The sequence below is a fragment of the Amblyomma maculatum genome, chromosome 1, assembly GCF_055883805.1.
Source record: "Amblyomma maculatum isolate TAMU_Amacu chromosome 1, ASM5588380v1, whole genome shotgun sequence".
NCBI classification, from domain to species: domain Eukaryota; kingdom Metazoa; phylum Arthropoda; class Arachnida; order Ixodida; family Ixodidae; genus Amblyomma; species Amblyomma maculatum.
Window position 1 is genome coordinate 60851320 of NC_139344.1, and position 19569 is coordinate 60870888.

Consider the following 19569-nt stretch of genomic DNA (forward strand, 5'->3'; position numbering starts at 1 on the left):
ATACGCTGAAAGATGGCTGGCGTAGCGGATATTCCGATGTTTAGCGTCAAGTAGCCTCGCTGAATAAAGAACATCCGGCGTCCGTATCAACTTTGAATTTTAGCGGTCTTCCCTCGACTTTCACATCACCGAGGAATTTGGTTCTGGGTTTTGGGGCACGGGTCGCTGTGCGGAGTGTCGTTGCTGGAGTGAACGTTCACACTGTGCGTTTCTGGGCTTGTGTTAGCCTTGCCTCCCTTAGTTCTTGCAGAAGATGCAAGCTTTCTCGATGTGGCCTTTCTTGGAATAAAATCTTCATTGTGCTGTCCTGAACTTGCACGTATGAGCCTTATGCCAGCTGTCACACCGATAACGGCGTCTTTGCTGCGGTGAATTCTAGTGCTCTTTTTTGGGTTGCAAAGTTTTGTGGACTTCTGCGGAGCTCGTCGCTCCCTTGAGTCTTTGCTACTGCCTTGAGACGCACTTTCGCCCCGCCGGGGTGGCGCAGTGGTTACGGCGCCAGACTACTGTTCCCAAGGACGCGGGATCGAATCCCGGCCTGGGTGGCCGCTTTTCGATGGAGGCGAAAAGCAAGGCGCCCGTGTCCTGTGCGATGTCAGCGCACGTTAAAAAACCCCAGGTGGTCGAAATTTCCGGAGTCCTCTACTATGGCGTCTCTCATAGCCCGAGTTGCTTTGGGACGTTAAACCCTACAAACCAAACCAACCAATTGAGACGCACTTTCTTCTGATGGCCAGGTCAAAAGTGCACTGAAACGTCGTCTTTTTCCGCAAACAGTCTCTGTTGGAGGTGCTCGTCGTGGATGCCGCTGGCAAATCTGTTGCAAAGCATCACGTCTTGGGGCAGCATGGTGGGATTCGTTAGAACAGTTGTATGTCCTTCTGCCGGTGAAGTCGGATCTCGCAGACGTTGTCGTCAGCACTTTGAAGTTGCAGTGGGCTGTTAAAATTCTGAGGGCTGCGATGTAGTTTCTGATCGATTCTTCAAGGAGTTGGTCGCGTCGCTGCAAGACGTACCGGCTGTACAGCTCAGGTGGTCTAGGGTCGAAGTGCTTCTGGAGAAGTGACTAAGTCTTGGTAGCTGACTTCTCCAGGAGTCTTTGGTGCAACCAGCGCGCAGACGATATCAAAGGTCTCGGTCCTGCAAAGCGTCAGGAGGAGCATGCGCTTCTTCACTTTGCTGGAGACGTCATTTGCAACAAAGTAGAAAGTGAGACACTGCATCCACGAAGTCTAATTTTTGTCGTTAAACGGCTCGATGGCGCCGTATATCGCTCTAGTAGCCATGGTCTGACTTTCAACTGTGTCTACTCTAAATCCTGCTTCTCGTCGCCGGTGTTATGTTTCGGGCGTGGGAGCCCCATGAGCGAGGAACCTGTCAATTCGGTTGCTGGGTAGAGACTGCGTTTATTGTGCTTCTGAGAGAGAGAAGAGAGGGAGAGGGAAAGAAAAAGCATGTAAGGAAAGCATTGCTGCTCGTGCCTTGGATGCGCTCACGATCCAAAGACTGTAGAGCTCCAAGTAAACGCACGGCTTGAGTTTCTATAGTCCACACGTCGTCGTCGTCGCGGGCAGGGGGGGATCCCTGCTGGTCTCTCCAAAGCGGCTGGCTCGCGCGTGCAAGGAGGCATTGCTGCTGTAGCGGCCGTACATCTGTTTGCTAGGAGGCAGGGTGACTGAGCATCAGTTTGCGTACACATTAGTAACACTCCAAGAACTAAAGTAAAAAAAGTGCCACGAAATCATAAATGTAGGGAAAACTATAAAACATCACCAGCAGAAATATCACTCAGAAATTTATGGATGTTTGAGAAAGGATAACCGTGGCTCGTGAGTAACAAGTCTGAGTGTCGCTACTGAAAATTAATTGAAAAGCAAACAATGCATTTCTAATGATGGCGCAAGTGTGTCACTCTTCTTGTGTTTTCACTGTGGCTGCAGCTAAATCTAGCAATGGATGGTGCTGCATCTAATGTTAAAATGTTTGTTACAAGCAAAATATTTGTCCTTTATAACCAGTTGTCTTCTACATCCAATGTCTGTTAAATAACAGGTCCAATTAATGCAAGTCACAGCGTAGCCAATCATTTGGTTGTACAGTGTCTCTTATATCCGATTGTGTGTTACATCCATGTCTCTTATAACAGGGTTTAACTGTATTAGAAAGAGAAAAAACTTCCACATGCCACTGGCGGACAAATACCCACAACCTCCGAATTTCATGTCTGGTGCTCCACTGTTGAGCTAGAGACTGTTTAATCTTTCTGCTTTCTTATAATAGCCAAGCCTCCATATGATATTTGTAGTGGAATGTCATTATTCAAGACTTGAAGGAGCTGAAAATGTGATTGACGATAAGAAAAGTCATGCTAGAAAGGAGCCTGTTAGATTGAGGGCAAATACTCTCCGTGGGTTCATGCAGTGCGCATGTGCGGTTGTGAGCTCGTACAGTTTTCGGACGTTGTCTGCTGCCAAATGCACTAGTCAAAGTTTGTGGTGGTGGTAGAAACATTTACTGCCAGTATTACAGAGGATGGGGGCGTTGCTCCCTACATGGCATTTGAGAGCCCCCTCCATGTACGGAGCAAAGCAAAAGAGCCTAGGAGGGCTGTCCGAGCGAGAGCGCATGTAATGATCTCACGCTGGTCCTTATAGCAGGTACTGATGAGTAGCTTCTCTAGTAATCTAGGGCCACCTCTGGTGAAGGAGGATGAGGGAATGAGGGGCAGGTGAGTAATATGTGTAGAAAGTCGCCAGGTTTGCCACAGAGCTTACAGGAAGAAAAAAAACTGGTCATGAAAGCGGGCGTGGAAAAGGATGGGGTATAGGGCTGTGCGCGTTTGTAGCTTGTGCCAATGGGCAGCTTGTGTTATTGTAAGATTCGGAGCAGGGGGTGCATAAGCCCTCATATTTTAGCGGTGGTAGGTAAGGATGGTCACGAAAGGACTGCAGGCACTCCCTGGCATCTGAGGAAGACTGTTACTCTCCAGCCTGGAAAGTGAGACCTTGGGCCAGGGAGTGAGCCTTTTCATTACCGGGAAGGCCCGCATGCGCGGATGTCCTAATAAGGGCGACAGATTGTCGGCGTTGCCAAAAACGCGAGACGGTGGGTGTTGGATGACATTAAACCACTGGCAAAGTTCAGGATAGCATTTTTGGAATCCGAAATTATTTTCGCAGTGCAATGGCTGCCTCCTCAGCCTCTGTTGTAGAATCGGTGAGAATGGAGCAAGCAGAGGGACATTTTGCATGATTGTTAGTAACTGCTAGTGCCTTACGATGGGTGTTTGCATAGGTGGCTGTATCTACATATGCTACACTGGGGTCTTCTGCATATTGTCTGTGTAAGCCTTGCACCCTGGCTGTTCTATGTTTCCCATCCCATTCTGGGTTCGTGTTTTTGGGAAGAGGGGGGTACCAAAATTTTGGAGCGAATTGGTTAGAGCGCCAATCTCGGCTGCGGGAGGGTGTTACAGTTGAATCCCGCTATAACGAAATTCACGGTGCACGAAAAAAAATTCGTTCTCGCGGAACTTCGTTATCGCAAAAATTTGACGTGAAACGCAGAAAGAATTGCCCAAGCAGCAGCAAAGGCGTTTAATGCCAAAAATGTGTAAGCTTGGTTTGCTTACGCTTCACGGCGAGCAACGCCGTCACGCGATTTTCGCACTCGGTCAGCAAACCCATTGCAACATCGTCGTCTCGGACAGCAACGAAATTCCTGATGACATCAAAAGCGTCCATCACCTGTACGGCGGTTGCCGCAGCCGGCGCTTCCTGTACGTCGTCGTCTTCTTCATCGGAAGAGTCCTTATCATTCCGGGCAGCTTTTATGATCTGCTCATCACTCACATCTTCGTGAACAACACAAGCGTCAGCGCCGATGTATTCGTCGAGCTCGAGATTAGGCGGCACGGTTCCTATTTCTCCCAGCGTTTTCCAGGCGGCCGCGATCCCCGGAGCCGGTGACGCCTCTTCGTCGTCGTCTGTAACGCCTGGTGTTAGGCCAGCAGAGTGTACGGGTCGACCTTCGGCAAATCCGGCGTGCCTGAAACAGTTCACAATTACTGAGCGCCCCAGTGTGCTCCAGGCAGCAGACATAATCTGCAGTGCCACGTACAAGTCCACCTTCGTGTCTCGGCCGGTTTCAGTGTTAAAAAGCAGCCGCTGAATTAACCTCCCGCGGTAAGCGCGCTTCAGGCTAAGAATCACGCCCTGATCGAGAGGCTGTAAGACAGACGTGCAATTGGGAGGGAAAAACCTCAGCTCCGTGTTAGTGAGCTTGACTTCGTCGGAGTGATGCGCTGAACAGTTGTCCAAAAGCAAGCAAACTTTACGGCCCTGCCGCTTCATGTCGCGGTCGAATGCCATCATCCACTCGGTGAAAATAGCGCGGGCCATCCATGACTTGTTGTTCGCCTTGTACTGCACAGGTAGGCTACGAGTTCCCTTAAAACAGCGCGGCTTGGCACTTTTGCCTATGACTAACGGCGGACGCTTGTCCGAGCCATCCATGTTTGTGCAAAGCAGCACTGTGATGCGTTTTTTGCTGTGTTTGCCGCCGTGACAGCGCTGCCCCTTGAAGTCGAGCGTCCTAGCCGGCAACATCTCGTAGAATAGCCCGGTCTCGTCGGCGTTGTAAATGTCTGCAGGCGCGAAGTTGCTTAAAATTCCGGCCATGTTACTCGCCTTCCAAGCAGCTGCTCCGTCCACGTCTGCTGACATTGACTCGCCGCACAACACTTTTCCAACGATGTTATGGCGGGCCTTGAAACGGTTTAGCCAGCCAATGCTGGCTTTAAAATCATCAGTGCCAAGTAGGCATGCATAGTTCAAGGCTTTCTGCTGGACGATGCTTCCGGACAGGGGGACGTTGCTGGCTCGTGCTTCCACAAACCACGCATGCACTGCTTTGTCCAACTCTTCATGGAGGGGCCGCGTCACCTTTTTGTGCTTCGAGGATGTGCCTGAAGCAAGTGCCATTCTCACGCTGTCCTTATTGCCTAGAATCGTTGACAGCGAACTTGCAGGAATTCCGAAGTCTTCAGCAATTGCCGCTTTCTTCCGCTTTCTGCTTGGGCGATTATTTGAGCTTTTTGCTCAAGGGAAAGAGTTTTGCGTTTTTTTCACTTGCGTTGCCATCGTGTCCTGCGGATGAAAACTCGTCGTTGTCGAAGAGAAAGGCAGCGAGTGAACAACGCGACCACGACACAAAGCCAAAATGGCGGAACTGCAATCACGTGATTTCATGCTTAATGTGGCTTTGGATTTGACTTGGACTTCTTGCCAATAAAACTAGTTTCGGTTTCGATTTTGAACGCGAAAATTTCGTTGAAGCGGAAACGCTCTGCAAAAATGGTTCGTTGTGCAGAGAAATTTAGGCCATTAATTCTTATAGGATACTCGCGGGGAATAAAAAATTATTCGTTGTCGCGGAAATTTCGTTGTGGCGGTATTCGTTGTGGCGGGATTCAACTGTAGTTCGAAACCCACCGCCGGACACCCACCGGTAAAAAGTTTGTGAAACTCGCCTGTGTCAAATCCTTTCTTTCTGAGTGCAGAAAAATCGCATCAATTCAGCCTTAAAGGCACTAGGAAATATGTTCAAATTATCGAATGGCCCTAAGGAACTGCCAAAATCATTTGCATCGCAGTAATATTTTATCTAATCAACACTATACATTTGCGGTGAAAATTGTGCGACAACGATTTTTCGCAATTTCTTCAAGTGCTTAGCTACGAGCACACCATTGTCAAAGATATGCTCGAAAAGCGCGAATGCCTCCGTGGTCCTGATCACAGTGCAACACAGTAGCAGGTTCCCTCTCGCAGAACAGCTCATTTTGAGAATGCTTCACTGCATGTTATGTGAGGACTATGCGGCGAAGCATCTTCAGAGCGCGGTGGTTCAGCGAGGGATTCGCATCTGTACTTCATCTAAGGCCGCTGTTATCCCACCATCTTTCGATGGCCATATAGCTATTGAACGCCAGTTGCCACTGGTAATTTTTAGGGCGAGTCAATCAAGCATCCGCTAAACTGCTGACCCTCTTCCTCCACCGTGTGGCAATCAAAAGTTTATGTAAAGGAATTTTTTTTTTATAAAATTTGATTTCTTGGACATTTTTATGGTTTCTAGAGTGTCTGAAAGATCGGTGCCAAGTTTTGCTCCGAACTTCTGAGGAACTTTCGTAGAGTGTCGGCCACTATAGTGATAACAAGCTAGCAAGACTCGGCCATTGCCTTCTCTATAAGACTTGACATAGCCAAGAAATCGATAAACAGGGGCAGCAAACCAAAACATGCAGTGAAACAACCTTTCACTTTGTGAGTGTGCAGACAACACTGCTGCGCGTGCGGCCATCAGCCTGATTTTGCTTTTATTTTCATTCAGAAATTATCTGTAAGGTGTAAAACTATTCTAGAGGGCATTTGGGACCACTAAAGTGCGATGAACCGAAAGTCATTATAGCGCGGTGGAGCGTAGATCTTCGCTACGGCACTTCTAGCTCCCTTTCTCCCTTCCTTTACGGCGTGGTACATGTGTCCGCGGAGAATAATGGCAGATACTGCGCCTTTTCTACCCTGTAAATCAATTTCAAATGCCGCTGATGTCTGCTATACCAACGCCTCCTAGATATCTCGGTCTGCTTCTGTTGGCTGTGTGGTGCGGCGTTCGAGGAGGCGCCAACTGAAAGATGCCACATGGACGCCTGGATCGGACGCCCGGCGGGGTCAGCGTCATATATATGCATGAATCGCCTGGTGACGTCATGACGGTACACCGCGCTCATTGTCAAACACAATCAGCATCTCATTGAATGCATCAAAATTCACTGGCATCCTGTAATTTGTTTACAGGAAATTAAAGGCACAGTATCTGTCACTCCCGTAATCCTGCTATCATCCTCACGGTAGACTAGGGAAATTATGAACAGCGTATCACGATCCGGGACATGCCGCATTTGGTAAAGCGCTGGGATTCAAGCTGGCTGGGGTCTAAGGAATGGAGCTTCAATTCCCGGTGGAGACAAGGTTTATTAATTTTTTTTAACTCTCTCTCTCAAAAGCGTGACACCTCTGCTGACAACCTTCTATCGACAATGATGCATTAAAGGCTTTCGCCTTAAAATGTCCCAATTGGTTGATTATTTTTCATCTACTACAAAATCTTCGCTGTATCCACTAAGACTCTTTTAGTTAGTTCGCTAAAGCCAGACCCAAACTGCATTGAAAATGTGAAAATTGGAGTGGGAATTTGAAATTCCTATGCTATAACCACTCTTTCGCTATAAGTAGCTTCACAGTAACCGGGCTAGACTGTATTTTTATGAGAGCATGAGGTGAAAAATTTCGTTGCAGTTTAAGCCAGACTGCAGGTGTCCGAATGAAGTTACCAGAAGGTAAATCATAAAAAAAGATGTTCTGACTAATTCATGCTAGCTTACAGTGCATCTGGGAAAACGTTTTGCTCTAAAAAAATGTGTAATTTGCAGGGGTTTGAGATAAGCATTGTCTTGAAACATCGCAATTGCTTTAGCATTGTTATAGCATTGGGAAATGCAGCATGTAATGGAAAGAAAATGCAAGTCAGAGGACATTGGCTGCAGGAGAGCTAAGTGGAAGAAAGAGATCTGAGTACTTGGAGAGAAATGGGCAAAGTGGTGACACTTCACCTGAAATTTAGAGCAGGGTCCTTCGTGCCTGGAAAACTAGTGGTCTCTCGAGATAGGAAGGGGGGGGGGGGGGGGGGGACGAAACAGACACAGAGGGAAGGCCAGCAGAAATCAAGTGAGGTGACGAAGCTTCACTTGTTAAGTGGCCACAGCTAGAAGATACTGGTAATTGGAGATCACTGGAAGAGGCTTTTGAATTGCTGAGAACTTTTATCTGGCTTATGATGAGAGGTGTTGGCTACATGTATGAAAGTGCTCATATTTTCTTTCGTTGTGACAGGTGAGGAGTTGGAGGTTGCAAGTTTACATGAGAGGTGGCTGGAAAAAAAGTAAGGCATTATTCTTCTGCTGTGCACTGCCTTCTTGATAGGTGGATTTGTAATGGCTTGGCATCTTCGTGCAGGAGCGCTGACCCACCAGGTCTTCATCCACAGGTTCACTACTAGGCAGCATGATCTTCTGGTTGAACTTTTTGTGAACAGGTTTGGTGCTCGAGAGGATCTGGTGAGTGGCGCTTAATATGTCTCGAGAACACTTATTTCTTGGGCGTGATGTAGCTGTGGTTGGGCAGAAGTGACAAAAATGTGAAGTTGGTCTTTGGTGCCTTTACGGGTGTCCGAAAACTATCTCTGCGATCCTTCCACTTTATAGAGTCTCGTTCAAACAGTGTAGCTGTCTGCATTTGTCTTCTGGAGCCTTCTCAGTAAAAATTTGTATTTGGCTGCGTTTTAGCAACTCCTGTTGCGTTCCTAGTTTTGAAAATTTTGCTCGTAGCACAGCACACGCATTGACGTTGCATTTAGTTGGGCAGGGTGCAGTTTTGTGGTGTGAATTTATAGTGGCATGGAAAACTCAGATAGGAAAATGAAAAACGAGGAAGCCTATATGGGAGGGAGGTCATAATGAGAGGAATGTAGGAGGCAGGCAAGGAGAACAGCAGGAGGAAGCCATTGGAATACTTTATTAAAATGTTTCATTCGTGTGGTTCGTTTGATTTCAGAGAAACAACGGTTAGCTATCACGGCTTGCCACAAATTTTTTTTGTCACTCACTGAAGTTGAAAAGAATGAGCTCTTTCAAGATTGTGATGTCATTGTTGTGAGCTTGACGCGCAGGATTAATTCCATGAATGCTAGCTCGCCTGATGCTTCGTATACAGCAAGTATACGAAGCAAGCTTGATGTGTATTCTCCTTATGTGATGTGCTTCTAGCGACATAAAATATGGTTGTGCGCTGTCAATCGCTATTCACCTTATACAGTGAAAGCTCACTAATTTAAACCTCGATAATTTGAATTTTTGGCTGACTTGAACTCTGCTGCTCAGTTCGGCAAACTCTATAGAAGTCTGTAAAAAAAGCCCCTCAATTTGAACGAGAGTCTGTGCTGCCACGGATGATTCGAGCTGCATGCTGCCGTGACTGGGCGGCCTGGAGCCCAGCACATGGCCAAATAAATGCCCCTGCGATAGCGTGGCACAGTTACAAAGCTGCACGCCTCCAAGGAGGCGAAGGTAAAGCCAGGTGAAAACATGCAAGAATGGGTAAAGCCAAACCGTTAGGTAGCCAGCGGTGACGAAGATAGGGGTTGGCAGCCACGGCTGCCTGCTCTCCGTTCTGCGTGACCTCCAAAACCTGCAACTCAGTGCTCGTGAATTTGACCACTGGTAATTCAGAAATACAGATAAGTCTTAGACTAATGGCATGGTCGCAGCCAGTGCTACTGTAAGCCTGTGTCGTCAAGCAGGCGGGACGGGTCTCGCATCAGTTAGGCCGCGTCCAAGTGTGATTGCCATTGAAAGCTTGGTTGTGAAAATTGCGCTCCTCAACCTGAACTGCATGCTGTGAAGCTGAGTGCGCACCTCTGGAATGCGCACAACAGCAAGTGTGATGAAACACGAACGCCCTCATTTCTTACTTGGTTTGTTTCAGTTTTATGAGCATCACACTGTTCCCACCAGCCCACAGCAACGGCAGTTGAGGTGGCGAAAAATTTTTATTATCAATGCTCCAAGTCCAAGGCAGTGTAAACGGCGGCTATCAGCTGCACATCAGCTAGCTAACTTATCGTAGTTGAACGGCGTTTTGAAAGCCCATTCGCGGTACTGGACATTTTCCGTGCTTCCATCCTGTGTGGTTCTTCCACTGCTCCGAAAATGTGCATTCTTCAATTTTCATTGAGCATGTCGTGCCTCACTCGTGATTCGGGACACAGTCTGCTTAAGAGCAGACATGGGCATCCTCGCAAGGATGAACCATCATGAGGGTGTCCTCACCCTCACCTTATGAGGATTTGACTCTGTGGGGTTAGGGTGAAAGAGGATAAGCGCTGAAAAATTTTCTTGGGTAAGTTGAGGGAGGGCAGCTGCAGTGAGATGAGGGCGAGGGAGGGAAAAATACAGTTTGAGGGCAAGAGCTAATGCTCCATGAGAGGCGTAGTTTCTGTAGTAACAAAATGTCTGCAGTGAACACGAAAGGCGCAGGTGACGAGTGCACTTTCTCCTCCACTGGGCTTGGGTTGATGAAGGAGCAAGAACGAAAGCGAAAGCTACAAAACCACCATGGCGCTTATTGTGAAGAAAAGCCTAAAAACAACCCTTTTGATAACCACCAACCCAACAGGGAGCTGCAGGGAGTCACCGAGAGCGATGCCGCTGTTTCCACTCTCACAAAACAAAATAGGAATGGCCACTCAGGGGAACAAAGAAGACAGCAAGTTCAGCAAAAAAAGCGCGCAAATAAAATAAACGAACTTGTCCAAAAGACAGAGGACGTACAGAAGGAATGCTGAACTCAAGAGACCTAGGCGGGGTAATATCTGCTACCACCCTGACAAGCGTTTTTCTTTTTTCCCCTCCCTCGTCTGGGCTAGTTAGCTTGCATGAGTAGTTGACGACGAATAAATTGAACTTCAGTGGCAAAGTTAAAGCAAAATTTATTCACAGTTTTATAGTGCATGCTTTGCTGGTCTGCCTAAGAGGTTTCTGCCTGGGCAGCAAAGTGTTATATATAATTTACATAAGTTGCGTAAATCAGAGTTCACTACAAAACCAGTGAAAAATAAACAGCAGTGCACTTGGGCTGATAAAAACCAGTAAAATAAATGACTGTTCAACATTCGATGCAATCTTTGTCATGAGTTCGCAGATATAAGCAGAATTTTAGTCTTTCTTTTACTACTTTTCACTTTGTTTTGAACTGGCGAAATCTTAGTATCATGCATTAAATATATTTATTTATTTATTTGCAATACTGCCAGTCTCTAGTTGAGACCATAGCAGGTGGGCATTACATTCTTAATATCGACGAAATGATGATGACAAGAATTAAAGCAGCTCTACAAAAATACAGTATTAGGGAATTTTTAAAGCACTAACAGCTCACAAATAAAGAACACATACAAGTTCAAAAACGAAACAATGGGATAACAGGCTGTCGACTGCGTTAAACAAGCGAACGAAAAAAGAAAGCGAAATTTGTAACCGAATAATGTCAACTCACACCGTCACCTGTAGTTTGGAACAAAAACTTGAAAATGAATCAGCGTTAGTAACAGATGAGTGCAGGCAATTCCATTCGCTTGTTGCCAACGGGAAGAAAGAATGTTTAAATGCATCACTGTGACATGAAAATTCGGTTAGCGTGAATGCGTGATAGTTTCTTAACTCTCGCTTATGTGATAATGAAACATACTGTGATAAGTCGATGTTAAAGGCGTTATGTAGCAGTTGATATTAAAATTTTAATTGCGCCAACTTTGCTCTTGCTGATACCGTTTCGAGCCCGGATATTACAGCTAGTTTGGTTGGTGAATCTGTTCGCTTGTATTTGTTATGAATGAATCTTAGTGCTTTACGCTGTATTCTTTCAAGCCTCGGCATGTAACAGCCTCTTCTTTCAATAGTTTCCATAGCATCAAGTTTTACTTTTTCTTGAAAGGTTTGTGTGGTACCGACCCTTGAACGCGTAGAACTTCAATGCCTCGCTCTTAGTGTAATGCTGACTCAGTATTAAGAAAGCAGAGACTTGAGGTTAAATTAAACACAATTCCGCGATGTCTGATCTCTAGCTGGCAGGTTGAAATTATGACAGCACTCTGTTTTGAACACCTGGTTCCTCTTAGTCGTTTCTATAGAGGGAAAGAGGCTTCCTCTCTTTGTTGGATTCCCCGTGTTTTGTGTCCAAGCGGTTTTTCGCTTCTCTTGTGAGACAGCACAATGAGTAGCGAGGTAGATGCCTGCTTTCAAACAGCGTCTGAGCAACCAAAGCCACTACTCTTACTAGGACGGGAGCATGTTTCGTTCGACAGGATGCAGTGTTGGCTGTGGCCGAGGCACGTCTCAGCTGCAAGCACCACATCTTTGGCTGGCGGCATTTCGCTCCAAGACTAACTCGGCGTACAAGCAGTATGTCACTCTGAATAGGAGGCGATAAATAAATCACAAAGCAAGCAGGTGTGCACTGGAGAATCGAGTAAAACAGCGCTAGGCAAGACAGGACGCGTGAAGGACAGACAGAAATGCACCGACGACGTACTAGACTCCCCCATAGCAAGCACTGAGGACAGCTGTCATTAGGGAAGCTGTTTGAAAAAAACTCTTCCATGCGACGAGCAGACCATATATACTAAATAACGATGGTCTTATCAGATTTCCCTGAGGCTGGAGAGATGGGTCCACTTGGCAGCATTTCTCTCAGAATGGTATACCCACGTTTACTGCTGTTCATTTCCTTCAGACTCGTTTTGTCTAAACGAAGGGTCTTCCGTCAACAGTGTTTAAAAAAAAAAGAAAAATAAATCAGCGAAGGGCAGGTGTGGCTGGGCAAGCTCTTCAGTTTTGTGTTGCTGTGCAGCTTTCAATCGGAGCACTTAAGATATTGACGCATATATTGAAAACAACGTTTTACTGCGCACTTGCACATTCTACATGTGTACAGTGTGCGCGAATAAGTTTCCAGTGCGGCAGCGTCCTCGGATAATTTTTGAAAATGCAAAGTGCAACTGAAAGGTGTGTACGAAGTCGTGCAGGTTGGATGCGAGTTTCATTCTTCTACTGCTCGTGTCTTGACAATGCGTGCAATCCGGTTTCTAGCTCTGTTCAGGGTTAGTTGGCGCATGTGTTGCTTTTCTTTCCCCGTTCATAGCGCTGCTTTCTCTTCATATGTGAACATTGATTTAAGCTCAGCACAATGAGCAGTGAAACCTTGTGCACAAAATGCTGGTCTGTTCACCTTACACGCCATACTGCTCTGGTTAAGCATTGTCTCGTATAATTCTCCTAGGAACAAGAAAAATTATTTTGGGCAGCCTTGCAGTGATGTTTCTGTTGCTGCTGTAGAAACCAGAAACGCAATAGTAAATGCAGTTACGTGTTTCAGTTTCTGTTCCTTTCTTATAACGGTGTTTGTTGCCTCAGGGTATAAAGGAATATGTAAAAAGAAAAGAAAAAGGATTATTAAACGAAATAAAAAATGCTGGCCATTCTAATAAAGTCCAGGAAAGATTGATGGAGGTTCCTGTGTCCAAGCAATGTAAGATGATGGTTAGTTTGGCGAGATACCCACAGCTGTTCTGGTGGGAGGTCAGGATGTGATCGAAGCAAAGCTTTAGTCGTACCGACGGAGGCGTACGATGGCCTTTTTTTTTTACGGGGTCTCTCGCAGATGACGCTACACGTACAGCTGAAATTGAAGTGCACGCCCCATGCTCACAAGCTTCGTCCTCCCCTTTTCCATACATGCACACACATTATGCAAAGCCCATGAAATTTGCGCCTCTATGTAATAATGTTTTGCTGTTAATTGAGTTACAGTGCACTATTCTGTTGTAGAATATGCCATGTACACCCCGTGCCTTCCATCTGCGGCTGTAGTAGTTCGAACCTCCTTGAAAATGTGGTGTGCAGTATTTCGTCGCTTTACTCCTTCAAACGTATGGAGCGTTAACCGGTGGGCAGGTTTGTCTGGTTAGTTATGACAGCGGCTATTTTCCTTCTTTCTGGCAGTCTCGCCTTCAATTGGCTGCTTAGTGAGCTGTCAGAATTTAAAAAAAAAACAGATTTTAACTTTTCACAGCCCATAGTTTTTTCTGCGCACAGTGCATCTCAGCCACTGTCGGAACAAATACCAGACGACTCTTGCCAGTGATAATTTACAGCATGAATGCAGCCGCCGTCATTTTTTTGAGCTAGCTTCGAGAAATTGGGATTGCTAAGCTTAAATGATTAACGCAGCTTGACACTGCCGATACCGGACGCACAGAACATTTTGCGCCTACTTTGTCTCAGTAACTTTGGAATAGATTGAGAATAATAAAACTGCTGATCGTGTGGTTTAATGCAAGGGAGGGATGTCGAAATGACTGTCAGGGTGAGTGAAGACCATCAAATTTTTCTGAGGGAGGACCAGGGGAATTTTAGAGTGAGGGTGAGGGAGGGCCACCAATTGTAAATTGAGGCCGAGGGTGGAAAGCCTAAAATGAGGGCATTTGCTCACCTCTGCTTAGGAGTGGGCACCACCGCTATTGCATCGCACCGTGAAGGATTCCGGGGAAGCCAGCCAGCCCTTACCATTTTCGATGAGTTCTGCTTTGTCGCTGTTGACATCGTGCATGCAATAAAGCAATTACAGGAATGCGAAACATTATTATAGTGGTGTTATTCCCATCAAAAAAAGTAGGCGACCGTTGCCCAATTTTTCGCCAAATAAGTTTACAGTAATGCAGGAAGTTCTTATCAGTCTTTTTTTTTTTTTTTGAGGCCATTTGATAATTCAAATTTCTTTTCTCCTCCCGTCAAGTTGGAATTGGTATCTTTTACTGTATATTCGGTGTTGCCAACGGTGTTGCAACAATTCCTTACCTTGCAGTGCGTAGGGTGCTTCCACGGAATGTAACTATCTGTCTGTAATGTCTGCAAGAGTGTGATAGTTGTCAGCATGTATTTTTATGGGGTATGCAGGCAACATGGCATCGTACAGAAAGTTGTACTGGGCAGATGGGCTTACATTCATGGGAGAGCAGCATAAGACTGGAAGGCCTTATATGAAAAGAATGTGTTCTTTTTCATATAACTTTGACCTGTACACACAGTATATGAGGAGAATGGAGGTTTTGTGAGTAGTACCTTGACCTCTGTCTCCCTCTCTGTCCCCCCCCTCCCCTCTTGCACTTTTTTTTTTCCTTCTTTGCAGAACGGTGACATTATTAACCAAGTCCTCATGCCAGAATATATCATCAGAGTAGTTATGGCCAACCAAGGCACTACATACCAAGAGACCGACGAGCTCTTGAGAAAAGAAGCCAGAGTGGCTTGCTTGGTGCCGAAAGACTTCTACCAGTGAACGCACACTCGGTGGGACTTTCCGAGTGTGCAGTGACCTCTGCTTGCAGTCATCTGCGGTGTGCTTGCAGGCAGAGTGCCCGGTGATGGATGCCACTACCAGGTTCTTTTAGCTATGGCGACAGGTGCACCCTTGTCTGGAGCCCTTGTTGGCAATAGTATGAGCTTCAGCTATTTTCTGTCTTTGTGTCGCTGAAGCGAAGGCGACTTTCACAGTTTTGTACGCAGATAAAGCTGTGAGCAGCTGGTCTGCTTCTTTTTTCCATACTCATTCCAGTTCCAGTTCTCCATACTTATGTACCTGCTTAGAGTGATCCACCTCTCTTCCTTGCTGCGGTTTTCTCCCATAACCGTGCTTGAAAGGTGGCGATCAAATGAACAAAGTTCTTTTTTTTTTTTTTTTTTAAAGCAATGCCTTTGTGCATGCTGCAGTGAGTTTATGTTTATGTTGGAAATATGTTCCTTCAGTGAAAGGTTGATCCTTCTCATCTGTAGTGATCTGTTGAGTTTGTTTATATAAAGTTAGCGGGCTCCTCAGCTACATTTATTTGGGCCCCATTGTTTCTCCTTTGTGTTATAGGCTTGAGGTACTGACCCAAGTGTTTTCTGTCTTGATGTTTCATTGCGCTGTAAGGGCTGTAGCATCTTGTATTGATCTTCATGTATTGACCTTTGCTTGCAGAGAAATGTTCTGAACAAGTGCTGTATGTGCTGCCTCTTTTTATTCTTTTCAAATAAAAGAAAGATGCAAAATTTTTGCTGTGTTGCACAGTGCAAACCATACTCTGAATGTCTTGCTCGACAGGGGGGGCCTTTCGCAGCAGTTATCCCTCCTGGAATTGACCTGCAGTAATGTCCTGTACTTATTGCAAGCCTTTCTTAAATAAAGTGGCCTTTGTTATTGCAGTTAGCAGTGGATTTTCATTCTGTTGTGCATACCTTTGCTTTGAGTAAGGTGCCAGAAGAGAAGACTTCTCTAAATGTAAAGGTATGCTTTGAGATTAAATTCTGAATTTCAGCTAATGAGTAAAGATGATTTTAACACTAGTAGGTTGCAAGTTGAGAATTGGCTTGGTATCTTTCCATTGCTGATTGGGCAGAGGAAGTTTAAGCGGTCTTGAACAATCCTTCTATTGACTGCTTGTGCTTTATTTCTGTTTCCTATCGGTGTGAGTGGTTATATACATTATAGTAGGTTTCAGGGAGCTGCCAGAGAAGACTGGCTGCACAGTTATGTTAATATGACATAACTGCATGCGCACTCCTCCGCTGATTCATTTATAGGAAGGGAAAGGTTCGGTAACTGTCTCACTTGTTTGCTGTGGACACCGTAAGGGAAGGGAGGAAGGTGGGAGTGAAAGTGGAAAGAGAGAAAGAGGAGCCGAAGTGGAGATCTACAGATAATTTCGACCACCTGGGGATCTTTAACGTGCGCTGACATCGCACAGCACACGGATGCCTCTTCGTTTCGCCTCCATCGAAACGCAGCCGCCGAGGTCGGGTTCGAACCCGGGTACTCCGGCACAGTAGTCTGGCGTCTTACCACTGCACCACCCCTGCGGGGCACACTCCTCCGCTGGGTCAACTAGTATGTTGAGTTTGTTCTAGTAACATTGGTCTAGCTTACATGCGAAAATAAGCAGGTGTTTGCCAATACATCATTAACGCACTCGGGTATGATTGTAATTCGAAACGCAATCAAACCAATTGCCTTGTCTCAGTAATATGAAATTAATACAGACAAAAACTATTTCTGTATGCATGGCAATCGCCATCTGCCGATCTTCTAGTAGAGGCAAGGTATATGTACTACGATAGAGGTGTAGCAGACTACAAGCGAGAGCCAATCGGCCAATCCTAACCTCTTACCGAGAGGGAAAGCTGTGCTGCTGTCTATGGGAGTTTACATGGAGTTTCCAGATAGCCAGTTCAGCCACCATGGGCGCTCAAAGTATCATGGGCCAGAGAGCTACCGAGTGCAGAACTACAACTTTGGGCCAAAACTAATGCAAAGATAAACGTTGTTCTACCGTAAATAATGTCCTAAGATTGGCGGAGAGCTACCGAGTGCAGAACTACAACTTTGGGCCAAAACTAATGCAAAGATAAACGTTGTTCTACCGTAAATAATGTCCTAAGATTGAATATTGTGACTAAGTTGCAAAAAAAGAGAGAAACAGCATCTCAGTGTGAGATTTATTTAATATAAGCGATGGCTCTTTCTCCTATTGGCTTAGTTTTGAGCTGCACAAATACCAATATTTTGCACTTAATAGGCAAACTTTGAAATAAAAAAAAAAAACGTTATGAAAATATTTATGGTTGTGCAATCACTTCAAGAAGTCTTTAGTGGTACCATCGATCCGCACCATCGTTGCCAAGTGCACCAATGCGGCCCGCTAACTCAAGTGGTTGATCTGCGCGTGACGAGGCATTTCAGAGAGCAACAGAAGGGGAAGTTGGGCGAGTTGTAGTTTGTTCATGATGGTTTCGTGGGCACTCTTTAACACAGAGACAAAGAAAAGAAGAGAAATAAAGCCCCCCCCCCATTCGTGTTTACTTCTCTTTTTCTCTGTGTTAAACAGCGCCCACCAAACCATCATGAATTTCAGAGAGCACCACGATGCTTTCTAATTACCTGTCTGGACGATTCGTGAGTACAACCTGAGAGGTCATATGGTGTGGTGGCTGTGCAGGAACTTCACGCAACAGGCAGCGAGGGATCACCAAAGACTTTCTTAAATGTTGGCCCTGAACACTGCCTTTTTTGCCTTGCACTATGCACTCACTGCAATGTTAATGAACTGAACAGCCTTTCCACGATGGGCAAAGCAAGCAAAAATACAGCTTCTATTTTAATAAAGGAACGGATGTTTCATGTACATAGCACATGTTTGCTTGCCACATGTGATGTGTTTCATATATAAAGTTTTCTTTTAATATGCATACGGGCTCACCATTTGCTTAATTTTTAGAAGAAAAGTACTCCGGAGCACGTTATGATGGTACGCCCTAATCATATGATGTAGTTGAGTGACATTCTGCACGTGTACGGTAAGCTGAGAATCGCCTAATTAACCTTCCTGCTATTCTGTTTCGTTCTCTTTCTCGGACATTTTTTGCGTTTTGAAAGAGTTTATAGCGCGCCAGCGCACGAAAATTTAACCGTCGATAGTGTAAGGCCCAGCGTATGCCTTCCAATTCGTGTGTGTGGAACACTCTCTGTCTCTGCTGCTTTCTGCGCTCTACACAACTCAAGCCTACACAATATGTTAGAACCTTAAGCAGATTTGGTGGCCTGATGGTAGCTGGTCATAACGCGGCTTTTCGAAAAAGGTGGGTAGCACAGCCAGTATCTAGCAGTAATTGATACTTTGAGACTGCGAGCGTTGTCCTCGGAGATGGACATTACTGGCTGCGGAAGGGCATGTCAGATAACTGGGTTACATCGAGAGCGCCTAGGCAAGGACATCTGTCACATGCCTATCTACAACAGTGATGAATATGCTCGGTCGTTTATCGCGAACCACGCGGCTAACAGCAACATTTTTTAGGCGCACTGCCGCCTAACAGTGTAGGTTCCCTATTATCAAAACTGGAATACAGAAGTTGGTACCGAAAACGATTCCCAAAATGGCTGCCTATCCGCACTGGTTCTCGAATGAACTTAGAAGAGCATTGCGTCAAAAACTGCGCTATCACAGACGATACCGGACGAAGCAGCTTTCCTGCTGGTATGAAAAATACCGGGCATGTAGAAAGGAATGTAAATGCCTTTACCGCCGTGACCACACTGCTTACACACACCCTGTACAAGAAAAGCTTCTGAACTGCCCTAATGCAGCTGGCAGTTTTCACATGGTTCACTTGATCATCAGGGGCCCAAAGGTACTGACGCAATCTTCGACCCCCAGGCAGTGTGTGATGCGTTCGCCAAAAACTTTGCCTCAGCATATTCGAGCGTTCCAATTGACGTCACTCCCTATAATAGCACTTGCTGTTCATCTGATTGTTTCCTGAACCTGCTGTCCTTTGAAGATTCCTAGGTAGCAGCAGCTATTCGTGAACTACCTTCCAAAAGAATCTGCAGTGCAGACGAAATTCCAAGGTTCATAATCAAAGGTTGTGCTAATTTACTCATGCCTCTTCCGACACACGTTTTTAACCTGTCTTTGCGTACGAAAACGTTTCCGTCTTGCTGAAAACTACCCATGATAGTACCAGTACACAAAAAAAGGTGCCAGGAATTATGTCAGCAACTATAGACCTATCTCGCTACTATCATGCCTAACGAAAATTTTTGACCATATGTTGCACATCAATGTTTGCATTTATCTAAAAAATAAAATTAACGCTGAACGGCATGGCTTTTTTCCCTTGGCGTTGTGTCGAGACAAACCTTACTAGATTGAACTTCGTCGCCCCAAGGGTCGCAGCAAGAGGACGTGCGGATGCCATATATTTTGACTTAGGCAAAGCTTTCGACCTTGTCAGTCATGAGCAGCTCTTGTGCGAAATGCGATAATACGGATTCTCACCTTCTCTGTGTGAATGGT

General features: G+C 45.8%; 1 protein-coding gene across 5 annotated transcripts in view; it reads left to right on the forward strand.

The window, feature by feature from the left end:
- The window catches only part of LOC146202546 (uncharacterized), a 215239-nt gene that overhangs the window by 108886 nt on the left and 86784 nt on the right, over window positions 1-19569 (forward strand). For 4 of the 5 annotated variants that reach the window (XM_084588219.1, XM_084588218.1, XM_084588221.1 and 1 more), the window contains exons 8-10: window positions 7956-8004; window positions 8079-8179; window positions 14865-15770. The exons of the other annotated variant lie outside the window; for it this stretch is intronic. In XM_084588219.1, coding sequence (XP_084444345.1) covers window positions 7956-8004; window positions 8079-8179; window positions 14865-15014 — 300 coding nt within the window. In that variant the 3' untranslated portion in view covers window positions 15015-15770. Of the gene's footprint in view, window positions 1-7955; window positions 8005-8078; window positions 8180-14864; window positions 15771-19569 lie in introns of those variants that run through there. 5 annotated transcript variants of the gene reach the window in all.